This window comes from Giraffa tippelskirchi, chromosome X (genome assembly GCF_054371585.1).
Source record: "Giraffa tippelskirchi isolate mGirTip1 chromosome X, T2T-mGirTip1v1.2.pri, whole genome shotgun sequence".
NCBI classification, from domain to species: Eukaryota; Metazoa; Chordata; class Mammalia; order Artiodactyla; family Giraffidae; genus Giraffa; species Giraffa tippelskirchi.
In genome coordinates this window covers 76515936-76537831 of record NC_137289.1, presented here as the reverse complement: position 1 = coordinate 76537831, position 21896 = coordinate 76515936, and the positions used below count along the sequence as shown (strand labels likewise).

Genomic DNA, 21896 nt, shown 5'->3' with positions numbered 1-21896 from the left:
CCGGCCTAGCCCCTCTCGGCCGCCGCCCCCGGCCCCCGGCCCGGCCTAGGCCCTGTCGGCCGCCGCCCCCGGCCCCCGGCCCGGCCTAGCCCCTGTCGGCCGCCGCCCCCGGCCCCCGGCCCGGCCTAGCCCCTCTCGGCTGCCACCCCCGGCCCCCGGGCCCCGGCCCGGCCTAGGTCCTCTCGGCCGCCGCCCCCAGCTCCCAGCCCCCGGCCCGGCCTAGCCCCTCTCGGCCGCCGCCCCCGGCCCCCGGGCCCTGGCCTGGCTTAGCCCCTGTCGGCCGCCGCTCCCGGCCCCCGGCCCCCGGTCCGGCCTAGCCCCTCTCAGTTGCCGCCCCCGGCTCCAGGCCCCCGGCCCCCGGCCCCCGGCCCCCGGCCCGGCCTAGACCCTGTCGGCTGCTGCCCCTGGCCCCTGGCCAGGCCTAGCCCCTCTCAGCCGCCGCCCCCGGCCCCCGGGCCCTGGCCTGGCCTAGCCCCTGTCGGCTGCTGCCCCCGGCTCCCGGTCCCTGGCCCCCGGCCCCCGGCCCCCGGCCCAGCCTAGCCCCTCTCGGCCGCCGCCCCCGGCCCCCGGCCCCCGGCCCGGCCTAGCCCCTCTCGGCCACTGCCCCCGGCCCCCGGGCCCCGGCCCTGCCTAGCCCCTGTCGGCCGCCGCCCCCAGCCCCCGGCCCGGCCTAGCCCCTCTCGGTTGCCGCCCCCGGCCCCCGGCCCCCGGCCCCCGGCCCCCAGCCCGGCCTAGCCCCTCTCGGCCACCGCCCCGGCCCCCGGCCCGGCCTAGCCCCTCTCGGTTGCGGCCCCCGGCCCCCGGCCCGGCCTAGCTCCTCTCGGCCACGCTTCTGCGCCGAGCCGTCGCAGCCGCCTTGCTTCTGTAGTATGAATACTGTAGTGGGTTGCCATTTCCTTCTCCAGGGGATGTTCCCGACCCAGGGATCGAACCCAGCTCTCCCACAATGCAGGCAGACTCTTTACCAACTGGGCCACCAGGGAAACCCTTATAAGAGAGACTCACTTTAGATTTAAAAAAAACAAGAATATATAGTATTGATTGCTGTTGTTTTATGGCAGAAATCAACACAATATTGTACAGCAATTATCCTCCAATTAAAAATAAATTTCTAGATTCCATGTATATGCATTAATAGGCAATATTTGTCTTTCTGACTTACTTCACTCTGTATAATAGGCTCTATGCAGGGAACCCAAAGCTGGTGCTCTGTGATAACCTGGAGGGATGGGGTGAGGAGCGCGGAGTGAATCTTGAAGGATTCAAGAGGGAGGGGTCACATATATGACTATGGCTGATTCATGTTGATATATGGCATAAGCCATCACAATATTGTAAAGTAATTATCCACCAATTAAAATAATTATTTAAAAGAAAAACAATTTTAATAAACACAAGAAGGTTGATAGTGAAATGATGGAAAAAGACATTTCATGCAAATAGTAACCAAAAGAAAGCTGGGGTGGCTGTACTAATATAACACAAAATAGACTTTAAGTAGAAAACTGTTACAGGAGAGAAGGATATTAAATAGTGATAGAAAGTTCAATTCAGCAAGAAGATATAACATTTATAAACATTTATGCACCAAACATCAGAGCTCTCAAATATATGAAGCAAATATTGACAGAATTGAAGATAGAGACTGCTCTAAAATAATAGTAGGGAACTTCATGACATCAATTTCAATAATGTACTGAACAACCAGAACAATGATAAATACATTAATACTGCTAGATTATATGAACAAAACTATAGAACAACTGGACCCCTAACAGAAATAGTGCACCCCACCCAAAAACATAATACACATTTTTCTTGAACTTTCTCTAGGATAGACCACATGTTAGGCCAAAAAGCAAGTGTTAATACATTTTGAAAGATCAAAACTATACAGAGTATCTTTTCCAATCACAATAGATTGAAACCAGAAATCAACAGAAGGAAACTAGGAAATTCACAAATATGTGGAAATTAAACAATGCACTCAAACAACTAATGGCTCAAAGTAGAGGTAAAAAGAGAAATTAGAAAAAAAAGATGAATGAGAAGGAAAACACAACATATAAAACTTATGAGATGCAGTGAAAGAAGTGCTCAGAGGGGAACTTATAGTTGGAAATGCCAACATTAAAAAAAAAGAAAAGAAAGTCCTCAAGCAATAATTTAATCTAACACCTTAGGAACCTGAACCTAGCAGAAAGAAGGCAATAAACATTCGAAAGGAGATTAAGCTAAATAGAAGATAGAAATACAATATAGAAAATCAATGGAACCAAAAATTGGTTATTTGAAAAGGTCATCAAATTTATAGGTAGACTGACAAAGAGGAAAAAAAAAAAGATGCCAAGTAATTAAAATCCACTCACCTTACAGAGATAAAAAGGATTATAAATACTGTGAATAGATAGCCAAAAAGAAATGAACAGATTCCTTGAAACTTACAAATTCAAGAAGAAATAAAATCTAAGCAGCCCTATAACAAGAGTTTGAATCAATAATAATAATAAAAAATCTCCCAACAAAGAAGTCAGGGACCACCAGATGGTTTCACTGGGGAATTCTACCAAACATTTAAGGAATTAACACCAATCCTTCTCAAACTCTTCCCAAAAAATTGAAGAGGAGGGAACTTCTTCTAACTCATTTTATGAAGTCAGCATTATTCTGATACCAAATACAGAAAAAGACTCACAAGAAAATTAAAGAACAATATCCCTTATTAATACAGATGCAAAAATACTCAACAAAATATTAATAGCAAATTGAACCCAACAGCATATTAATAGAATCATTCACTATGACCAAGTGTGACTCATCCTAGGAATGAAAGGATGGTTCAATATAAGGAAATCAATTGTGTTAACAGAACAAAGGGGGGGAAAGAGCACAGGACCATCTCAATTGTTACAGAAAAGGCAACTGACAGGATGCCCACTCTCAACACTGCTATTTAACATTGTACTAGAAGTTATAGCTAGAGCTATTATACAAGAAAATGAAATAAAAGCCATCCAAATTAGAAAGAAAAAGGTAAAATGATCTCTATCCAGACAAGAATACTGGAGTGGTTTGCCACGCCTTCTTCCAAGGGATCATCTCATGTTTCCTGCATTGGCAGGCAAGTTCTTTTTCACTACCACCACCTGGGAAGCCCTTATTTTCTGATGACATAAGCCTATTGATAGACAATCCCAAAGAATCCAAAAGAAAGCTGCTAACACAAATTCAGCAAAATTGCAGGCTACAAGATCAACAAACAAAAATCAGTTGTATTGCTATACACCAGCAAAGAACAAACCAAAAAGTAAATTTAAAAAGCAATTCCATTTACAACCGCCCCTAAAAAATAACTAAATGCCTAGGAATAAATCTACCCAAAGAGGTGAAATACATACAAAAAACTATAAAACATTGCTGAAAGAAATTAAAGACCTAAAAAAATTAAAAGTTATCCTGTGTTCATAGATAAGACTTAATATTGTTAAGATGTCAACATTATCCAAAGTGATCTGAAGATTCACTGCCACCCCAATAAAAATTCTAACATATTCTTTCACAGGAGTGATGAAGCTGATAATCAAATTCATTTGGAATTCCAAGTGTGTAATTTTACTTAGGTCAAGACTTCACTTGACCTAAGATGGGGTTACATCCTGATAAACCCATCATAAGGGGAAAATGTCATAAATCAAAAATGCATTTAATATACCCAAACTATTAAGTATCATAGTTTAGCCTAAACCTAAACCTACCTTAAACCTGGGGCTTCCCTGGTAGCTCAGCTGGTAAAGAGTCCGCCTGCAATGCAGCAGACTCCGCTTCGATTCCTGGGTTAGGAAGATCCACTGGAAAATTGATAGGTTACCCACTCCAGTATTCTTGGCCTTCCCTGGTGGCTCAGCTGATAAAAAATCTGCCTGCAATGCGGGAGACCTGGGTTTGATCCCTGGGTTGGGAAGATCCCTTGGAGAAGGAAACAGCTAACTCCAGTATTCTTGCCTGGAGAATCCCATGGATTGTATAGTCCATGGGGTCGCAAAGAGTCGGACATGACTGAGTGACTTTCACTTCACTACCTTAAACCTGCTGAGAGCACTTAGATTAGCCTGCATGCTAAGTCGTTTCAGTTGGGTCCAACTCTTTGCGACCCTATGGACTGCGCCCTGCTAGGCTCCTCTGTCCATGGGATTCTCCAGGCAACAATACTGGAGTGGGTTGCCATGCCCTCCTCCAGAGGATCTTCCTGACCCAGGGATTGAACCCACATCTCATTATTTCCTGCATTTCCAGGCAGGTTCTTTACCACTAGTGCCACTGAAGAAGAGTGGGGCAAAATTATCTAACACAAAGCCTATTTTATAATAAGATGTTGAATATCTCATGTAATTTATTGAATACTGAGTGAAAACAGAATGGTTGTATGGGTACAGAATGGTTGTAAATGTATCAGTTATTTACCCTCATGATCACATCGCTGACAAGGAGCTGCAGCTCACTGCTTCTGCCTAGCATCATAAGAGAGCATCCTATGGATATAGCTAGCCCAGGCAAAGGGCAAACTTCAAAATATGAGGTACAGTTTCTATTGAATGTGTACAGCTTTTGAACCATTATAAAGTCCAAAAATCTTTAAGTCATACCATAAGTAAAGTCAGGGACTGTACACTTTAATCATTTCATCTCTTCTCTCATTCCCTGCCTAAAATATTGCAATTCATCATCTTGTAGATTCTATGAAGACCTACAAGACATTCTAGAACTAACACCCAAAAAAAGATGTCCTTTACATTATAGGGGACTGGAATGCAAAAGTAGGAAGTCAAGAGATACCTGGAGTAACAGGCAAATTTAGCCTTGGACTACAAAATGAAGTGGAGCAAGGTTAATAGAGTTTTGCCAAGAGAACACACTGGGCATAGCAAACACCCTCTTCCAACAACATAGGAGACAGCGCAACACATGGACATCACCAGATGGTCATCATCAAAATCAGATTGATTACATTCTTTGCAGGCAAAGATGGAGAAGCTCTATACAGTCAGCAAAAACAAGACAGGGAGCTGACTGTGGCTAAAATCATGAACTCTTTATTGCAAATTCAGACTTAAATTGAAGAAAGTAGAGAAAACCACTAGACCATTCAGGTATGAACTAAACCAAATCCCTTACGATTATACAGTGAAAGTGAAAAATAGATTCAAGGGATTAGATCTGATAGATAGAGTGTCTGAAGAGCTATGGACGGAAGTTCGTGACATTGTACAGGAGGCCAGGATCAAGGCCATCCCCAAGAAAAAGAAATGCAAAAAAGCAAAATGGTTGTCTGAGGAGGCCTTAAAAATAGCTGTGCAAAGAAGAGAAGCTAAAGGCAAAGGAGAAAAGGAAAGAGATACTCATTAGGATGCAGAGTTCCAAAAAAATAGCAAGGAGAGATAAGAAAGTCTTCCTCAGTAATCAAAGCAAGGAAATAGAGGAAAACAATAGAATGGGAAAGACTAGAGATCTCTTCAAGAAAATTAGAGATACCAAGGGAATATTTCATGCAAAGATGGGCACTATAAATGACATAAATGGTATGGACCTAAAAGAAGCAGAAGATATTAAGAAGAGGTGGCAAGAATACACAGAAGAACTGTACAAAAAAGATCTTCATGACCCAGATAATCACGACGCTGTGATCACTCAACTAGAGCCAGACATCCTTGAATGTGAAGTCAAGTGGGCCTTAGGAAGCATCACTACGAACAAAGCTAGTGGAGGTGACGGAATTCCAGTTGAGCTATTCAAATCCTAAAAGATGATGCTGTGTGGTCTTCTTATCAGACCAGGATCAGGTGGACTGGAGTTGACGAAAAGAAAGAGAGACAGAAAGAAGGACATGGGGGACCCAGGTCTCTAGTGGAGCAAGGGTGTTTTATTAGCAGAAATGCAGGTTTATGTATCTTTGGTGAAATGATTACACAGACTGAAATGCTGTTAATTGCAACACAATGAATAGTCTAATACATACAAGGTCACTGATGCTGAAAGAAATCACGGAAGGGAGTAACTGAAAGGAATCCAAGTAGATACCCTTTCCCATGATCTCAGTCCTGAGAACTGCGTTCAGTTCTACTCGTTCCAGAATAGGAACTGATAAGGAACAGAGAATCCTTGAGAAGTGGCACACAAAGGAAGAAAAGTACAACATATTGGATTCCTTAAAGTTAACCGTCTACTGACAATGCTGTGAAAGTGCTGCACTCAATATGCCAGCAAATTTGGAAAACTCAGCAGTGGCCACAGGACTAGGAAAGGTCAGTTTACATTCCAATCCCAAAGAAAGCCAATGCCAAAGAATGTTCAAACTACTGCACAATTGCACTCATCTCACGCCCTAGTAAAGTAATGCTCAAAATTCTCTAAGCCAGGCTTCAACAGTATGTGAACTGTGAACTTCCAGATGCTCAAGCTGGATTTAGAAAAGGCAGAGGAGCCAGAGATAAATTGACAACATCCACTAGATCATCAAAGAAGCAAGAGAGTTCCAGAAAAACATCTACTTCTGCTTCATTGACTATGCCAAAGCCTGTGACTGTGTGGATCGCAACAAACTGTGGAAAATTCTTCAAGGGGTTGGAATACCAGACCACCTTACCTTCCTTCTGAGAAATCTGTATGCAGGTCAAGAAGCAACAGTTAGAACTGGACATGGAACAACAAAACGGTTCTAAAACGGGAAAGGAGGACGTCAAGGCTATATATTGTCACCCTGCTTATTTAACTTATATGCAGAGTACATAATGTGAAATGCCAAGCTGGATGAAGCACAGTCTGGAATCAAGATTGCCAGGAAAAATGTCAATAACCTCAGATATGCAGATGACACCACCGTAATGGCAGAAATCAAAGAGGAACTAAAGAGCCTCTTGACGAAAGTGAAAGAGGAGGTTTTTGGCTAAGATGGCGGAGGAATAGGACAGGGAGACCACTCTCTCCTCCACAAATTTATCGAAAGAACATCTGAACGCTGACCAAACTTCACAAAACTACTTCTGAAGGCTGGCTGAGGACGTCAGGCTTCCACAAAAACTGCGCATTATCTTCAAAAGAGGTAGGAGAAATTATAAAAGATAAAAAGAGAGACAAAAGAGTTAGGGACGGAGACCCGTCCCGGGGAGGGAGTCGTAAAAGAGGAGGAATTTCCAAGCACCAGGAAACCCTCTCACTGGCGGGTGTGGGGGAGGATTTTTTATCTCGGAGGGCAACGTAACTGGGAGGAAAAAATAAATAAAATCCACAGATTACGTGCCTAAAGCAACTCCCAGCAAAGAACCCCAGACGCTCGCATCATCCGCCACCAGCAAGTGGGGGCTGAACGGAGAGGAGCGGGCGGCATTGCCTAGGGTAAGGACCTGGCCCGAGTGCCCCGAGGGCAATCTGAGGGAGCTAACGTGAGATAGTAACCTAAACTGTGGGACAGCGAGAGAGAGAGAGAGAGAGAGAACTATCCCGCGAAAAGCCCAACTCTAAGGCACTGCCAGCCCGCTCACAGAACAAAGGACTGAGCGATACCAGAGGAGAGCTAGCCGGCTGCGGACCGCCCCATCCCCCGCCGGACACAACGGGCAGGCGGGGCCCGCCAGAGCCGGAAAGGGGCAAACTCAGCTCCAGAGAGGGCACCCCCTACCAAACTGCAAACAGGCTCCCAGTTTCTAAGCAGAGACTGCCTGAGATCCCGGAGGGTCGACAGCCGCCGGGAGGGTCGCAGCCAGAGACCAGCTCCCCAGAACCGACACAAAGCACACCGGAGCCGGGCGCGCCCGTAAACCGAGGTGGGGACCAGGGAGGTGATAAGCCGCACCACCCCAACAGGGGAGAGCGCCCTCGCCAAACTCCTGGCCGCCTGGGCAGCTCCGACCGGGAACGGCACAAGCCGCGGGCGAAACCGAGTCTGCGCCTTTGTGGAGTAACCGGGAGCCTGAACCTGAGCGGCTTAGACCTGGGAAGTGCACGCAGCTCAGGGCCCGCTCCCTGGCCGAGTAACCTGAAGCCTGAGCAGGGTAGACGAGGAAAGCACACACGCCGTGAGCGGGGGCGAACCCAGTGCGGCCGAGACACTGCGAGCTTACCACACACGCCAGAATTGCAGTGTTCCTTCCTCCCCACAGCACGATTGAACAAGCGAACCTAAAGAGATCACCTCCACCGCTTTGTTGCAGGGCGGAAATTAGATACTGAAGAGATCTCCAAACAGAAGCCAAATAAACAGAGGGAAGCGCTTTGGAAGGGACAGGCCAACAGATTAAGATCCCTGTAGTTAATACCGACTGCATTGAAAAGGACCTATTGATCTTGAAAAGTATAAGCAGGAATAAGGATCTATCTAAACCTGAGCAGATCCCACACTGCTCACAACAGCTCCAGAGAAAGTCCGGGATATATATATTTTTTACTATTTTTTTTTTTAATTTTTTTTTTTAATTTTTTTTTTTTAATTAAAAAAAAAATTTTTTTTTTCTCTTCTTTCCTTTTTCTTCAAGTCCTCTATTACACCTTTAACTTTCATTTTCATAACCCACTATTAACTTGCAAAAAAAAAAAAACCCTATTTTTGAAGCAAACTACATACATATATCTTATACCTTTTGTGTTTTCTTTTTTTTTAAGTTTTTTTCCTGTTCTACATTTTTTTACTGTTTTACTGTTTTTTTTTCTTTTTACACTGTTTCCTTTTTTTCTTTTCTTTTCTTTTTTTTTTTAGAATGTAAGTTTTATAAGAGTCTAACCTCTACTCTAGATTTTTAATCTTTGTTTTACATATTTGATATCAACTTTGTACATTTAAGAACCCAATCTTTAGGACCCATTTTTACTCAGGAGTGTGATCACTGGCCTGATCACTCTCTCCCCCTATTGATGCTCTTTCTTCTCCCTCAGGGAACCTCTATCTCCCACCCTCCTCCTTCTCTTCTAAACCCAATTCTGTGAATCTCTGAGGGTGTTCTGGGTACCGGAGAACACTTCAGGAACAGGATACTGCCCAGATCTCTCTCTCCCCTCTTAATTCCTCCCTTTCTACTCATGCTCACCTCTGTTACCTTCCTCCCCCCTCTCTATATATCTCTGTGAATCACTCTGAGGGTTCCAAACTGTGGAAAGCACAGAGGGAAGTGCTTACTGGCTAGATTGCTCTCTCCACATTTGAATTCCCCTCTTCCCTTCCTGGTCACCTCAACCCACCCCCCCACCTCATCTCTCCATGTAACTCAGTGAACCTTTCTGGGTATCACTCACTGTGGAGAATCTTTCCACCATTAACCTAAAAGTTTTATTATTGAGGCTGTATGGAAGGAGAAGTCTTCAGGTTACTGCAAGAATAAGACTGAAAGCCAGGGGAAACATTAATTAATAAGAGACCATCCAATAGCCTCCATAAATTCACTGAAACCAAGCTCCACCCAAGAGACAATAAGTTCCAGAGCAAGACATACCACGCAAATTCTCCAGCAACGCAGGAACATAGACCTGAGCATCAATATACAGGCTGCCCAGAGGCACACCAAATCCATAGACATCTCAAAAATTAATACTGGTCACTCCATTGCACTCTAGAGAGCAGAAATCCAGCTCCACCCACCAGAACACCGACACAAGCTCCCCCAACCAGGAAGCCTTGACAAGCCACCTGTCCAACCCCAACCGCAGTGAGGAACCTCCACAACAAAGAGGAACTTCATACTACCAGAATACAGAAGGGCCACGCCTAACACAGCAATCTAAACAAGATGAAAAGGCAGAGAAATACTCAGCAAGTAAAGGAAAATGAGAAATGCCCACAAAGCCAAACAAAAGAGGAGGAGATAGGGAATCTATCTGAAAAAGAATTTAGAATAAGGATAATAAAAATGATCCAAAATCTTGAAAGCAAAATGGAGTTACAGATAAATAGCCTGGAGACAAAGATTGAGAAGATGCAAGAAATGTTTATCAAGGACTTAGAAGAAATAAAAAGGAATCAATATAGAATGAATAATGAAATAAAGGAGATAAAAGACACTCTGGAGGGAACCAACAGTAGAATAACGGAGGCAGAAGATAGGATAAGTGAGGTAGAAGAAAGAATGATGGAAATAAACGAAGCAGAGAGGAAAAAAGAAAAAAGAATCAAAAGAAATGAGGAAAACCTCCGAGACCTCTGGGACAATATGAAACGCCCCAACATTCGAATCATAGGAGTCCCAGAAGAAGAAGATAAAAGGAAAGGCCATAAAAAAATACTCGAGGAGATAATAGTTGAGAATTTCCCTAAATTGAGGAAAGAAATAGTCACAGAAGTCCAAGAAACCCAGAGAGTTCCAAACAGGATAAACCCAAGGCGAAACACCCCAAGACACATATTAATCAAATTAACAAAGATCAAACACAAAGAACAAATATTAAAAGCAGCAAGGGAAAAACAACAAATAACACACAAGGGGATCCCCATAAGGATAACAGCTGATCTTTCAATAGAAACCCTTCAGGCTAGAAGGGAATGGCAGGACATACTTAAAGTAATGAAAGAGAATAATCTACAACCCAGATTACTGTACCCAGCAAGGATCTCATTCAGATATGAAGGAGAATTCAAAAGCTTTACAGACAAGAAAGAGCTGAGGGAATTCAGCACCACCAAACCAGCTCTCCAGCAAATGCTAAAGGATCTTCTCTAAACAGGAAACACAGAAAGGATGTTTCAACACGAACTCAAAACAACAAAGTAAATGGCAACGGGATCATACTTATCAATAATTACCTTAAATGTAAATGGGTTGAATGCCCCAACCAAAAGACAAAGGGTTGCTGAATGGATACAAAAACAAGACCCCTATATATGCTGTCTACAAGAGACCCACCTCAAAACTAGAGACACACACAGGCTGAAAGTGAAAGGATGGAAAAACATATTCCATGCAAACGGAGACCAAAAGAAAGCAGGAGTCGCAATACTCATTTCAGATAAAATAGACCTCAAAATAAAGGCTGTGAAAAGGGACAAAGAAGGACACTACATAAAGATCAAAGGATCAATTCAAGAAGAAGACGTAACAATCATAAATATATATGCACCCAACATAGGAGCACCACAATATATAAGGCAAATACTAACAAGTATGAAAGGGGAAATTAACAATAACACAATAATAGTGGGAGACTTTAATACTCCACTCACGCATATGGATAGATCAACTAAACAGAAAATTAACAAGGAAACACAAACTTTAAATGATACAATAGACAAATTAGATTTAATTGATATTTACAGGAGTTTCCACCCCAAAACAATCAATTTTACCTTTTTCTCAAGTGCACATGGAACTTTCTCCAGGATAGATCACATCCTGGGCCATAAATCTAGCCTTGGTAAATTCAAAAAAATTGAAATCATCCCAGCCATCTTCTCTGACTACAATGCATTAAGATTAGACCTCAATTACAGGAAAAAAACTATTAAAAGTTCCAACATATGGAGGCTAAACAACACGCTTCTGAATAACCAACAAATCACAGAAGAAATCAAAAAAGAAATCAAATTATGCATAGAAACGAATGAAAATGAAAACACAACAACCCAAAACCTATGGGACACTGTAAAAGCAATACTAAGGGGAAGGTTCATAGCAATACAGGCGTACCTCAAGAAACAAGAAAAAAATCAAATAAATCAACTAACTCTACACCTAAAGCAACTAGAGAAGGAAGAAATGAAAAATCCCAGGGTCAGTAGAAGGAAAGAAATCTTAAAAATTAGGGCAGAAATAAATGCAAAAGAAACAAAAGAGACCATAGCAAAAATCAACAAAACTAAAAGCTGGTTTTTCGAGAAGATAAACAAAATTGATAAGCCATTAGCCAGACTCATCAAGAAACAAAGGGAGAAGAATCAGATCAACAAAATTAGAAATGAAAATGGAGAGATCACAACAGACTCCACAGAAATACAAAGGATCATAAGAGACTACTACCAACAGCTATATGCCAATAAAATGGACAACTTGGAAGAAATGGACAAATTCTTAGAAAAGTATAACTTTCCAAAACTGAACCATGAAGAAATAGAGGATCTTAACAGACCCATCACAAGCACGGAAATGGAAACTGTAATCAGAAATCTTCCAGCAAACAAAAGCCCAGGACCAGACGGCTTCACAGCGGAATTCTACCAAAAATTTAGAGAAGAGCTAACACCTATCCTACTCAAACTCTTCCAGAAAATTGCAGAAGATGGTAAACTTCCAAACTCATTCTATGAGGCCACCATCACCCTAATTCCAAAACCAGACAAAGATGTCACAAAAAAGGAAAACTACAGGCCAATATCACTGATGAACATAGATGCAAAAATCCTTACTAAAATTCTAGCAAACAGAATCCAACATCATATTAAAAAGATCATACATCATGACCAAGTGGGCTTTATCCCAGGAATGCAAGGTTTTTTTAACATCCGCAAATCAATCAATGTAATACACCACATTAAAAAATTGAAAGAAAAAAACCATATGGTTATCTCAATAGATGCAGAAAAAGCCTTTGACAAAATTCAGCATCCATTTATGATTAAAACCCTCCAGAAAGCAGGAATAGAAGGAACATATCTCAACATAATAAAAGCTATATATGACAAACCCACAGCAAACATTATCCTCAATGGTGAAAAATTGAAAGCATTTCCCCTAAAGTCAGGAACAAGGCAAGGATGCCCACTTTCACCACTACTATTCAACATAGTTTTGGAAGTTTTGGCCACAGCAATCAGAGCTGAAAAAGAAATAAAAGGAATACAGATAGGAAAAGAAGAAGTAAAACTCTCACTGTTTGCAGATGACATGATCCTCTACATAGAAAACCCTAAAGACTCTACTAGAAAATTACTAGAGTTGATCAATGAATATAGTAAAGTTGCAGGATATAAAATTAACACACAGAAATCCCTTGCATTCCTATACTCCAATATTGAGAAAACAGAAAGCGAAATTAAGGAAACAATACCATTCACCATTGCATCAAAAAGAATAAAATACATAGGAATATATCTACCTAAAGAAACAAAAGACTTATATATAGAAAACTATAAAACACTGATGAAAGAAATCAAAGAGGACACAAACAGATGGAGAAATATACCGTGTTCATGGATTGGAAGAATTAATATAGTGAAAATGAGTATACTACCCAAAGCAATCTATAGATTCAATGCAATCCCTATCAAGCTACCAATGGTATTTTTCACAGAACTAGAACAAATCATCTCACAATTTGTATGGAAATATAAGAAACCTCGAATAGCCAAAGCAATCTTGAGGAAGAAGAATGGAACTGGAAGAATCAACCCGCCTGACTTCAGGCTCTACTACAAAGCCACAGTCATCAAGACAGTATGGTACTGGCACAAAGATAGAAATATACATCAATGGAACAAAATAGAAAGCCCAGAGATAAACCCACGCACATATGGACACCTTATCTTCGACAAAGGAGGCAAGAATATACAATGGAGAAAAGACAATCTCTTTAACAAGTGGTGCTGGGAAAACTGGTCAACCACTTGTAGAAGAATGAAACTAGAACACTTCCTAACACCGTACACAAAAATAAACTCAAAATGGATTAAAGATCTAAATGTAAGACCAGAAACAATAAAACTCCTAGAGGAAAACATAGGCAAAACACTCTCCGACATAAATCACAGCAGGATCCTCCATGACCCACCTCCCAGAATATTGGAAATAAAAGCAAAAATAAACAAATGGGACCTAATTAAAATTAAAAGCTTTTGCACAACAAAAGAAACTATAAGCAAGGTGAAAAGACAGCCTTCAGAATGGGAGAAAATAATAGCAAATGAAGCAACAGACAAACAATTAATCTCAAAAATATACAAGCAACTTCTGCAGCTGAATTCCAGAAAAATAAACGACCCAATCAAAAAATGGGCCAAAGAACTAAACAGACATTTCTCCAAAGAGGACATGCAGATGGCTAACAAACACATGAAAAGATGCTCAACATCACTCATTATTAGAGAAATGCAAATCAAAACCACAATGAGGTATCATTTCACACCAGTCTGAATGGCTGCTATCCAAAAGTCTACAAGCAATAAATGCTGGAGAGGGTGTGGAGAAAAGGGAACCCTCTTACACTGTTGGTGGGAATGCAAACTAGTACAGCCACTATGGAGAACAGTGTGGAGATTCCTTAAAAAACTGGGAATAGAACTGCCATATGACCCAGCAATCCCACTGCTGGGCATATACACCGAGGAAACCAGAATTGAAAGAGACGCGTGTACCCCAGTGTTCATCGCAGCACTGTTTACAATAGCCAGGACATGGAAGCAACCTAGATGTCCATCAGCAGACGAATGGATAAGGAAGCTGTGGTACATATACACGATGGAATATTACTCAGCCATTAAAAAAAATACATTTGAATCGGTTCTACTGAGATGGATGAAACTGGAGCCCATTATACAGAGTGAAGTAAGCCAGAAAGAAAAACAACAATACAGTATACTAATGCATATATATGGAATTTGAAAGATGGTAACGATAACCCTATATGCGAGACAGAATAAGAGACACAGATTCATGGAACAATTTTATGGACTCTGAGGGAGAAGATGAGGGTGGGACGTTCTGGGAGAATAGCATTGAAACATGTATATTATCATATGTGAAACAGAACACCATTCCATGTTCGATGCATGTGACAAGGGCTCAGGGCCAGGACAATGGGATGATCCAGAAGGATGGGATGGGGAGGGAGGTGGGTGGGGGGTCCAGAAAGGGGAACACATGTAAACCCATGGCTGATTCATGTCAATGTATGGCAAAAACTATCACAATATTGTAAAGTAATTAGCCCCCAACTAAAATAAATAAATTTATAAAAAAAAAAAAAAAGAAAGTGAAAGAGGAGAGTGAAAATGTTGGCTTAAAACTCAACATTCAAAAAATGAAGATCATGGCATCTGGTCCCACTATTTCATGGCAAATAGATGGGGAAACAATGGAAACAGTGAGAGGCTTTATTCTCTTGGGTTCCCAAAATCACTGCACATGGTAACTGCAGCCATGAAATTAAAAAACACTTGTTCCTTGGAAGAAAAGCTATGACCAACCTAGACAGCATATTAAAAAGCAGAGACATTACTTTGCCAACAAAGGTCCATCTAGTCAAAGCTATGGTTTTTCCAGTTGTCATGTATGAATGTGAGAGTTGGACTACAAAGAAAGCTGAGTGCTGAAGAATTGATGCTTCTGAACTGTGGTGTTGGAGAAGACTCTTGAGAGTCCCTTGGACTGCAAAGAGATCAAACCATTCAATCCTAAAGGAAATCAGCCCTAAATATTCATTGGAAGGACTGAGGCTAAAGCTGAAACTCCAATACTTTGGCCACCTGATGCGAAGAACCTGATGCTGGGAAAGATTGAAGGCAGGAAGGGAAGGGGATGATAGAGCCTAAGAGGTTTGGAAGGGATCACTGGCTCGATGGATGTGAGTTTGAGCAAGCTCCAGGAGTTGGTGATGGACAGGGAAGCCTGGCGTGCTACAGTCTATGGGGTCACAAGGCGTCGAACACAACTGAGCAGTTGAACTGAATAGCCTATTAATATTGCTGGCTATCAACATGTAACAAATTCCTTGAAAATAGTTTTTTTTTTCTTTCAAGGGTGCCAGACACTTTTTTTTTTACATTAGAAAATGTCAACTTTATTGAAAAATGGGCTATATATGTACCATCACCACCTTCTCTTCTGTTATAATTTTTTTCCTTTAATTTTTTTTTAATAAATTTATTTATTTTAGTTGGGGGCTAATTACTTTACAATATTGTAATAATTTTTGCCATACATTGACATGAATCAGCCATGGATTTACATGTGTTCCCCTTCCTGGACCCCCCACCCACCTCCCTCCCCATCCCATCCCTCTGGGTCATCCCATTGCCCCGGCCCTGAGCCCTTGTCTCATGTATCAAAACTGGAGCCCATTATACAGAGTGAAGTAAGCCAGAAAGAAAAACAACAATACAGTATACTAATGCATATATATATGGAATTTGAAAGATGGTAACGATAACCCTATATGCGAGACAGAATAAGAGACACAGATGCATAGAACAGTTTTATGGACTCTGAGGGAGAAGGTGAGGGTGGGACGTTCTGGGAGAATAGCATTGAAACATGTATATTATCATATGTGAAACAGAACACCATTCCATGTTCGATGCATGAAAATAGTTTTAAGTCATTTTGTTTTTATCCATTTCATCCTATCAGGCTGCTTCTAACATATTGGGCATTAAATTATACTGTCTTTGATCAAGTACACTTCTCATTTTATATATTGAAAATTAGTTGAAGTTCATTGCTGCTATAAAGATGACTTAACTATCAATTTCATACTTTAAAAATGGGGAAAATATAATATACTGCTGCACTGACAAAACTATTAATAGCATTTCGTACAAATTTTTGCCCTGTACATATAGATACTATTAATGACAGTTTATTTGTGCACCAAGGACAGCAGCATCCACATATCTAGGTATAAGTGATGCTTTGTGCATACATTATGCCATGTTTCTTTTTCTAGCTCTGAAAATACCATGAAACATCTTACCCTTTGATGTTAACTTCACTGCATCTAGCATGTTTTCACAGGCAGCCAATTCCTGTCAAAGTAGAGAAAACTTTCAGTTTATGCTTTAGTAAAACATTCTTTAATTTTTTAAAAAAAAATTTTGGCCATGCTGCACACCTTGCAGGATCTTTTAGTTCCCCAAACAGGGATTGAACCCGGGTCATGGCAGTAAAAGCGCCAAGTCCTAACCAGCAGACTACGAGGGGATTCCTAGTAACAAATTCTTAAGATGATAAGCATGAAGTTTTTATTGAGTATTTATTAACATACGATGTCGTGGGTAGTATTGAAAGTGAGTCAGACTCTCTCCAGTCATTTAGAAACTTAAAATCCAAAATAGCATATGCAACAAGAGAATAAATATATAGAGAGATAAACTATGTCAATACATCACTCCTATGAAGGTCTATCTAGGTAACTAGGTAACTATCTAGGTAACTAGCCTTGAATACAATGAAATCAGGAAGTAAAGCTAAAAGGTTTTCTGAGTATTCAAGGTAGACGTCACAAAGTCTACGTATTATAAAGTTCACAGACTTTACAGAGAAGTCTGTTGTATTTGCTTATTATGTGCTCTTTCCAGTTTAACTTTAGAATTTATTTGGCTTTTTAATATCATTTTTTTCTACACATTCAAATTAATTTTTCACAGTTTGGATCTCATGTTTGGAAAGGCTATCCCCACTTTGGAATTATAAAAATAGTCACTTTTGTTTCTTTCTTAATTTTTTTTAATTTTTTCCAGTTTTTTTGAGATATAATTGACATATAACATTGTATTAGTCCAAGGTGCACAACATAATGATTTGATGTATGTATACATTGTGAAATGATTACCACAATAAGTTTAGTTAACATTAATGATGTCATATAGTTACAATTTATTTCTTGTGATGAAAATTTTAAGATCTACTTTCTTAATAACTTTCAAATAACTTTCAAAACTTTCAGTTTTGTTAACTATGGGCTTCTTTGTTAACTATAGCCACTATACTGTACATGACATTCCCCAGAGCTTATTTATCATATACCTGGAAGTCTTTACCCTTTAACTACCTTCAGCCATCTCCCCCACCCCCACCTCCCACCTCTAGGAACCACTAATCTGTTTTAAGTTCTTTATATTAATAATTGATTAATTTGGTTTTAACTGTGTGTAAGAAGGTGGAATTTCACCTTTGTCTTTTTCCCCATTATCCCAGCACTGTTTATTTAATAACCCATCTTTTATTAACTGAATTGAAATGCCCACTTTATTATGTACCATGATTGTTCTTGTTTAGTCGCTAAGTGGTTTCCAACTCTTTTGTGACCCCACAGACTGTAGCCCAACCAGGCTCCTCAGTCCATAGGATTTCCCAGGCAAGAATACTGAAGTGGGTTGTTATTTCCTTCTCCAGGGAATCTTCCCAACCCAGGGATCAAGCCCACATCTCCTGCATTGACAGGCAAATTCTTTACTGCTAAGGCACCAGGGAGGCCCTATTATGTACTATATTCACATATATACCTAAGAGAACTTCTAGACTCTCCATTCTGTTCCAGTGATCTATCTCCGCATCTATGGTAATAGATTACCATAGTATTTTAATTACTTACAGCTTTATAGTATATGGTAGGAAACACCTCCCCTCATCACTCTTCTTTTTGGAATTTTTCTAGAAATGGTCACACATTTATTCTTCTTGGAGATTTTTGACTGGAATTGCATTAAATTTATAATGGAAAAAGCCTTTAAAATACATAAGGAAGACAGCAAGGGCCAGATTATATAAAGCATTGCTAAGAAATTTGGATTTTATTCTCAGTGCAACCAGAGCCCAATGAAGTTTGAGCATTTTGGCTGCTGTTTTGAGCACCTTCCCTAAGATACTGTAAGCTCTTTGAGGGCAGCAACTATAGTTTAATAATCTGGTATCCTTTATAGTGGAGCTTCCCAGGTGGCTCAGTGGTAAAGAATCCACCTGCCAATGCAGGAGACACAGGATTGATACCTACATCAGTAAGATCCCCTGGAGACGGAAACTGCAGCCCACTCCAATATTCTTGCCTGGAGAACCCCATGGACAGAGGAGCCTACAGTCCATGGGATCACAAAAGAGTTGGACATGATAGTGATTAAAGAACAGGAACATCCTTTATAGTACTTAGCACATGGCCTTCCCCTAGTACATACTCAATGTTTGCATAATAAACAAAAATCAGATATTAACAGTACACAGTCCTTCTTATGGATCACCAGTGGTCCAAAAACCACACTTTGAGAACCACCATAAAAAAGGCTTTAAATGGAAAGTCTGATAAGCAGGAAGTTATGGCTGCCTAGCCATAAAGTGGCTAGATCACCAAATAACGCTGTGGTGTGGTGATTAATAGGATAAAACAGATGCATACAGAGGATGCTTGGAAGAGTTTTAAAAAGAGTCTTGGCAGGACAGTAAGTAAAACCTGCAAAACTCTCAGTTAAGGAATGAGTTGTTATGATGCCAAACTCTCATAAATTCATTTACAAAGAGAATGCCTTGCAAACTTAGCAATGAACAGGAGTTAGGATGAATAGACATATATGTATTAGAGAAGATCACCTAAAAGCAAATTAATCATATTCATGTCTGTGGTGCAGAGTAATTTATATTTTCTATTATTTTTTACGTGAATATTCATTAAAATTATTTCCAGGAAACCTATAGTGTTTATTCAGGCACAAGAGGAAAATTCAAAAGTAAATGTGGTTAGGAACTTCACAGATACAGGTTCACTAAAGTCAGAAAATCTAGTGATATGTTTTTCCCTTGGTGATAACAACGGGCCCTGTGTGTAAAGATAAGGAAGGTAAGTTTCATGGATAGAAAGATTCATTGTTTTTCAATAATAAATTTATTAACTGCCAACTGAATGTCAGATACTAAGCTAAAAAAACTTTAAAATTATTTTCTACCTGGAAAAATATGGTTCTAGAATAATTAACATGTTGGGCATAGTATTTTGATTGATTACCTAGTCATGTGGATTAATGCCAGTTAGAGAAATGATGTTGGAACTTTGGGTGATAGAATAGAATGGAAGGCATGGAAGGATAGATAACCCAGTTCTTACAGATCTGTAACCAGGCCTAGCATCATTTTGACAGACAGATTTCACTTGAAAACTTCTGGTATTTTATTTTGTCCATGAAAACACATTCTCTGATCCAAGGGAACAGAGGCTTGGCCTAATTTAAATTATATATTAGATGGAAACAGTTCCACTACAAAAATATTTTATAAGGGTGCCTTGTTCTAGCCACATATTTACTCCTTTAAAAAAATCTAATCAACTGCTTTTATATGGGCTTTTATATGGAATTGTTTAGGTTGTGTATCACATAAATGATTGCCTTGAGTGCCACAGAGCTCCAGCACAGTAGCTATGGCTAATTGTTTGTCCCTTTTACTGCACTGGGATGATTTCCAGGAAAACCGTTAAAATGAATTTTTAAATCAGAAATTTTTAACCCCGCTCCTGGGACAATATCTGTGGATGGGCTTCAGTAGACAAACAACAGTCTGAAATTATACAGAAAAACTGTTGTGGACAAATATTGTTTCTGGATAGTTAATCATAAGATTCCACAAGTAGGTGTGGTCTTCAAACAAAGATGCCCTATCCTAAAATCTTAGCTATTATTAGCTTGAAATTCTATCACTGACAGTTCATTCATGTGAGTTAAGCATTCCTTTTATTGAAGATCCTTTTTTAAAGTTAAAATTTCCCCAGGAGGAACAACACATTAGGTCCCTGAAATATCCATGAATTGGTTCCCCCTTGATTTTTTAAGCCCTCTACTATAAGTCAAGCCATTAATATGTAATCATTTTATATTCTGAATCATTACAACAATCTTGTGAATAGATAGTATTATGATCTTGATTTTCGGTGCGGAAACAGAAGCTTATAGAGCTTAAGTAACTTTCAAAAATTTATATAAATGAGCCATAATTAACAGAGCTAGGATTCAGACAGAATATGCCTTCCATACCCTCAGCCTTAAACTAATGCCATGAAGCTCCCTGGAATGAAGAGAAAGCAGCTTACTTTAATTAGACGCAGGATTTCCAGGCAGTCTTGAGCCTCCGCAGGTCTTACTCAAAAAGAAGCCACACTTGGTTGCCTCATGCTTGATTGGCTCCTGCCTGGTTGCCTCAAGCTTGGCTGCCTCATTCCTAGTTGGCTCCTGCCTGATTGGCTCGGGCCTAGTTGACTCATGATTGATTGGCTTGGGCCTGGTTGCAGTTGACTCAGTCCTGGCTGACTTGTGCCTGATTGGCTTGTATTTGATTGGCTCATGCCTGTTTGCTTCATGCCTGATTGGCTCAGGACTGCTTGCCATGTGCCAGATTGCCTCATGCTTATTTGGCACAGGCCTGGTTGCCTCATGCCTAGTTGACCCAGTTGGTTAGTGTCAGGTAAGCTTGTGCTTGGTTGGTTCACGTCTAGTTGCTTCATACCAAGTAAGCTCGTGCCTGGCTGGTTCATGTCTGGTAGGCTTGATTGATTCATACCCAGTCGATTCATGTCTTGTTGGCTGAGGGCTAGTTGGCTTATGACTAGTTGATGGATTGTGGGTTGGCAGAGGACTGGTTGGCCAATGACTAAGTGCCTTGATGTAATAGGAGCCCTTAACTACAGTGCTGTGGTGGGAGGCTGTAGGATGTTTCTGTTTTGTCTCAACTTGATTCGTTCTTCAAGATATCCCTCTATCAAGATGAGAATGGGAAAATAAAGGAGTGCTATCTAAAGAAGATTATTGATGCCTCTGATTTGCTGGAGTTGACCCCACCAGCTATCACAGCTGTATGCTTATCTGGGTTTCAGGTTGTCATCTGGCCTTTCCCTGCCAACGGGCTGGAAGTGAGGGGCAAAAGAAAATGACCCTGGGAAACTACTACTGCCACACCACCTTGCACTGGTCACTGCCTCACAGCGATGAAGTCACAATGCCCTTATTTACATGTGTAGGTGCTCCCCCAAGTGGTGAGGGAGGGGTGGGGCAGGGCCTGCTTGACCACTTTATTTCCTCCTCCCAAGAGCAACAAGGCTGAAACAAAAAGCTAGAAGGAATCTCAGAGCATATGTTTGACACTCACCCTCAGTGCCCACTGTTTCAACCAACCAATTTAAAGATATTTGCCCTAAACCTTTCTGCTTTCCCCATGCTCCAGCCCTGAAATAATTCACTT

General features: G+C 40.9%; 1 protein-coding gene across 3 annotated transcripts in view; it reads right to left on the bottom strand.

The window, feature by feature from the left end:
- SATL1 (spermidine/spermine N1-acetyl transferase like 1) overlaps positions 1 to 21614 on the bottom strand; it is a 43330-nt gene extending 21716 nt beyond the window's left edge. For 2 of the 3 annotated variants that reach the window (XM_081566543.1, XM_081566542.1), the window contains exons 1-2: positions 20752 to 21592; positions 16657 to 16708 (exon numbers count right to left, since the gene is read on the bottom strand). In XM_081566543.1, coding sequence (XP_081422669.1) covers positions 16657 to 16687 — 31 coding nt within the window. In that variant the 5' untranslated portion in view covers positions 16688 to 16708; positions 20752 to 21592. Of the gene's footprint in view, positions 1 to 16656; positions 16709 to 20751 lie in introns of all 3 variants that reach the window. The other variant, XR_014076005.1, reaches the window with a different exon arrangement.
- Positions 21615 to 21896: the final 282 nt, after the last annotated feature.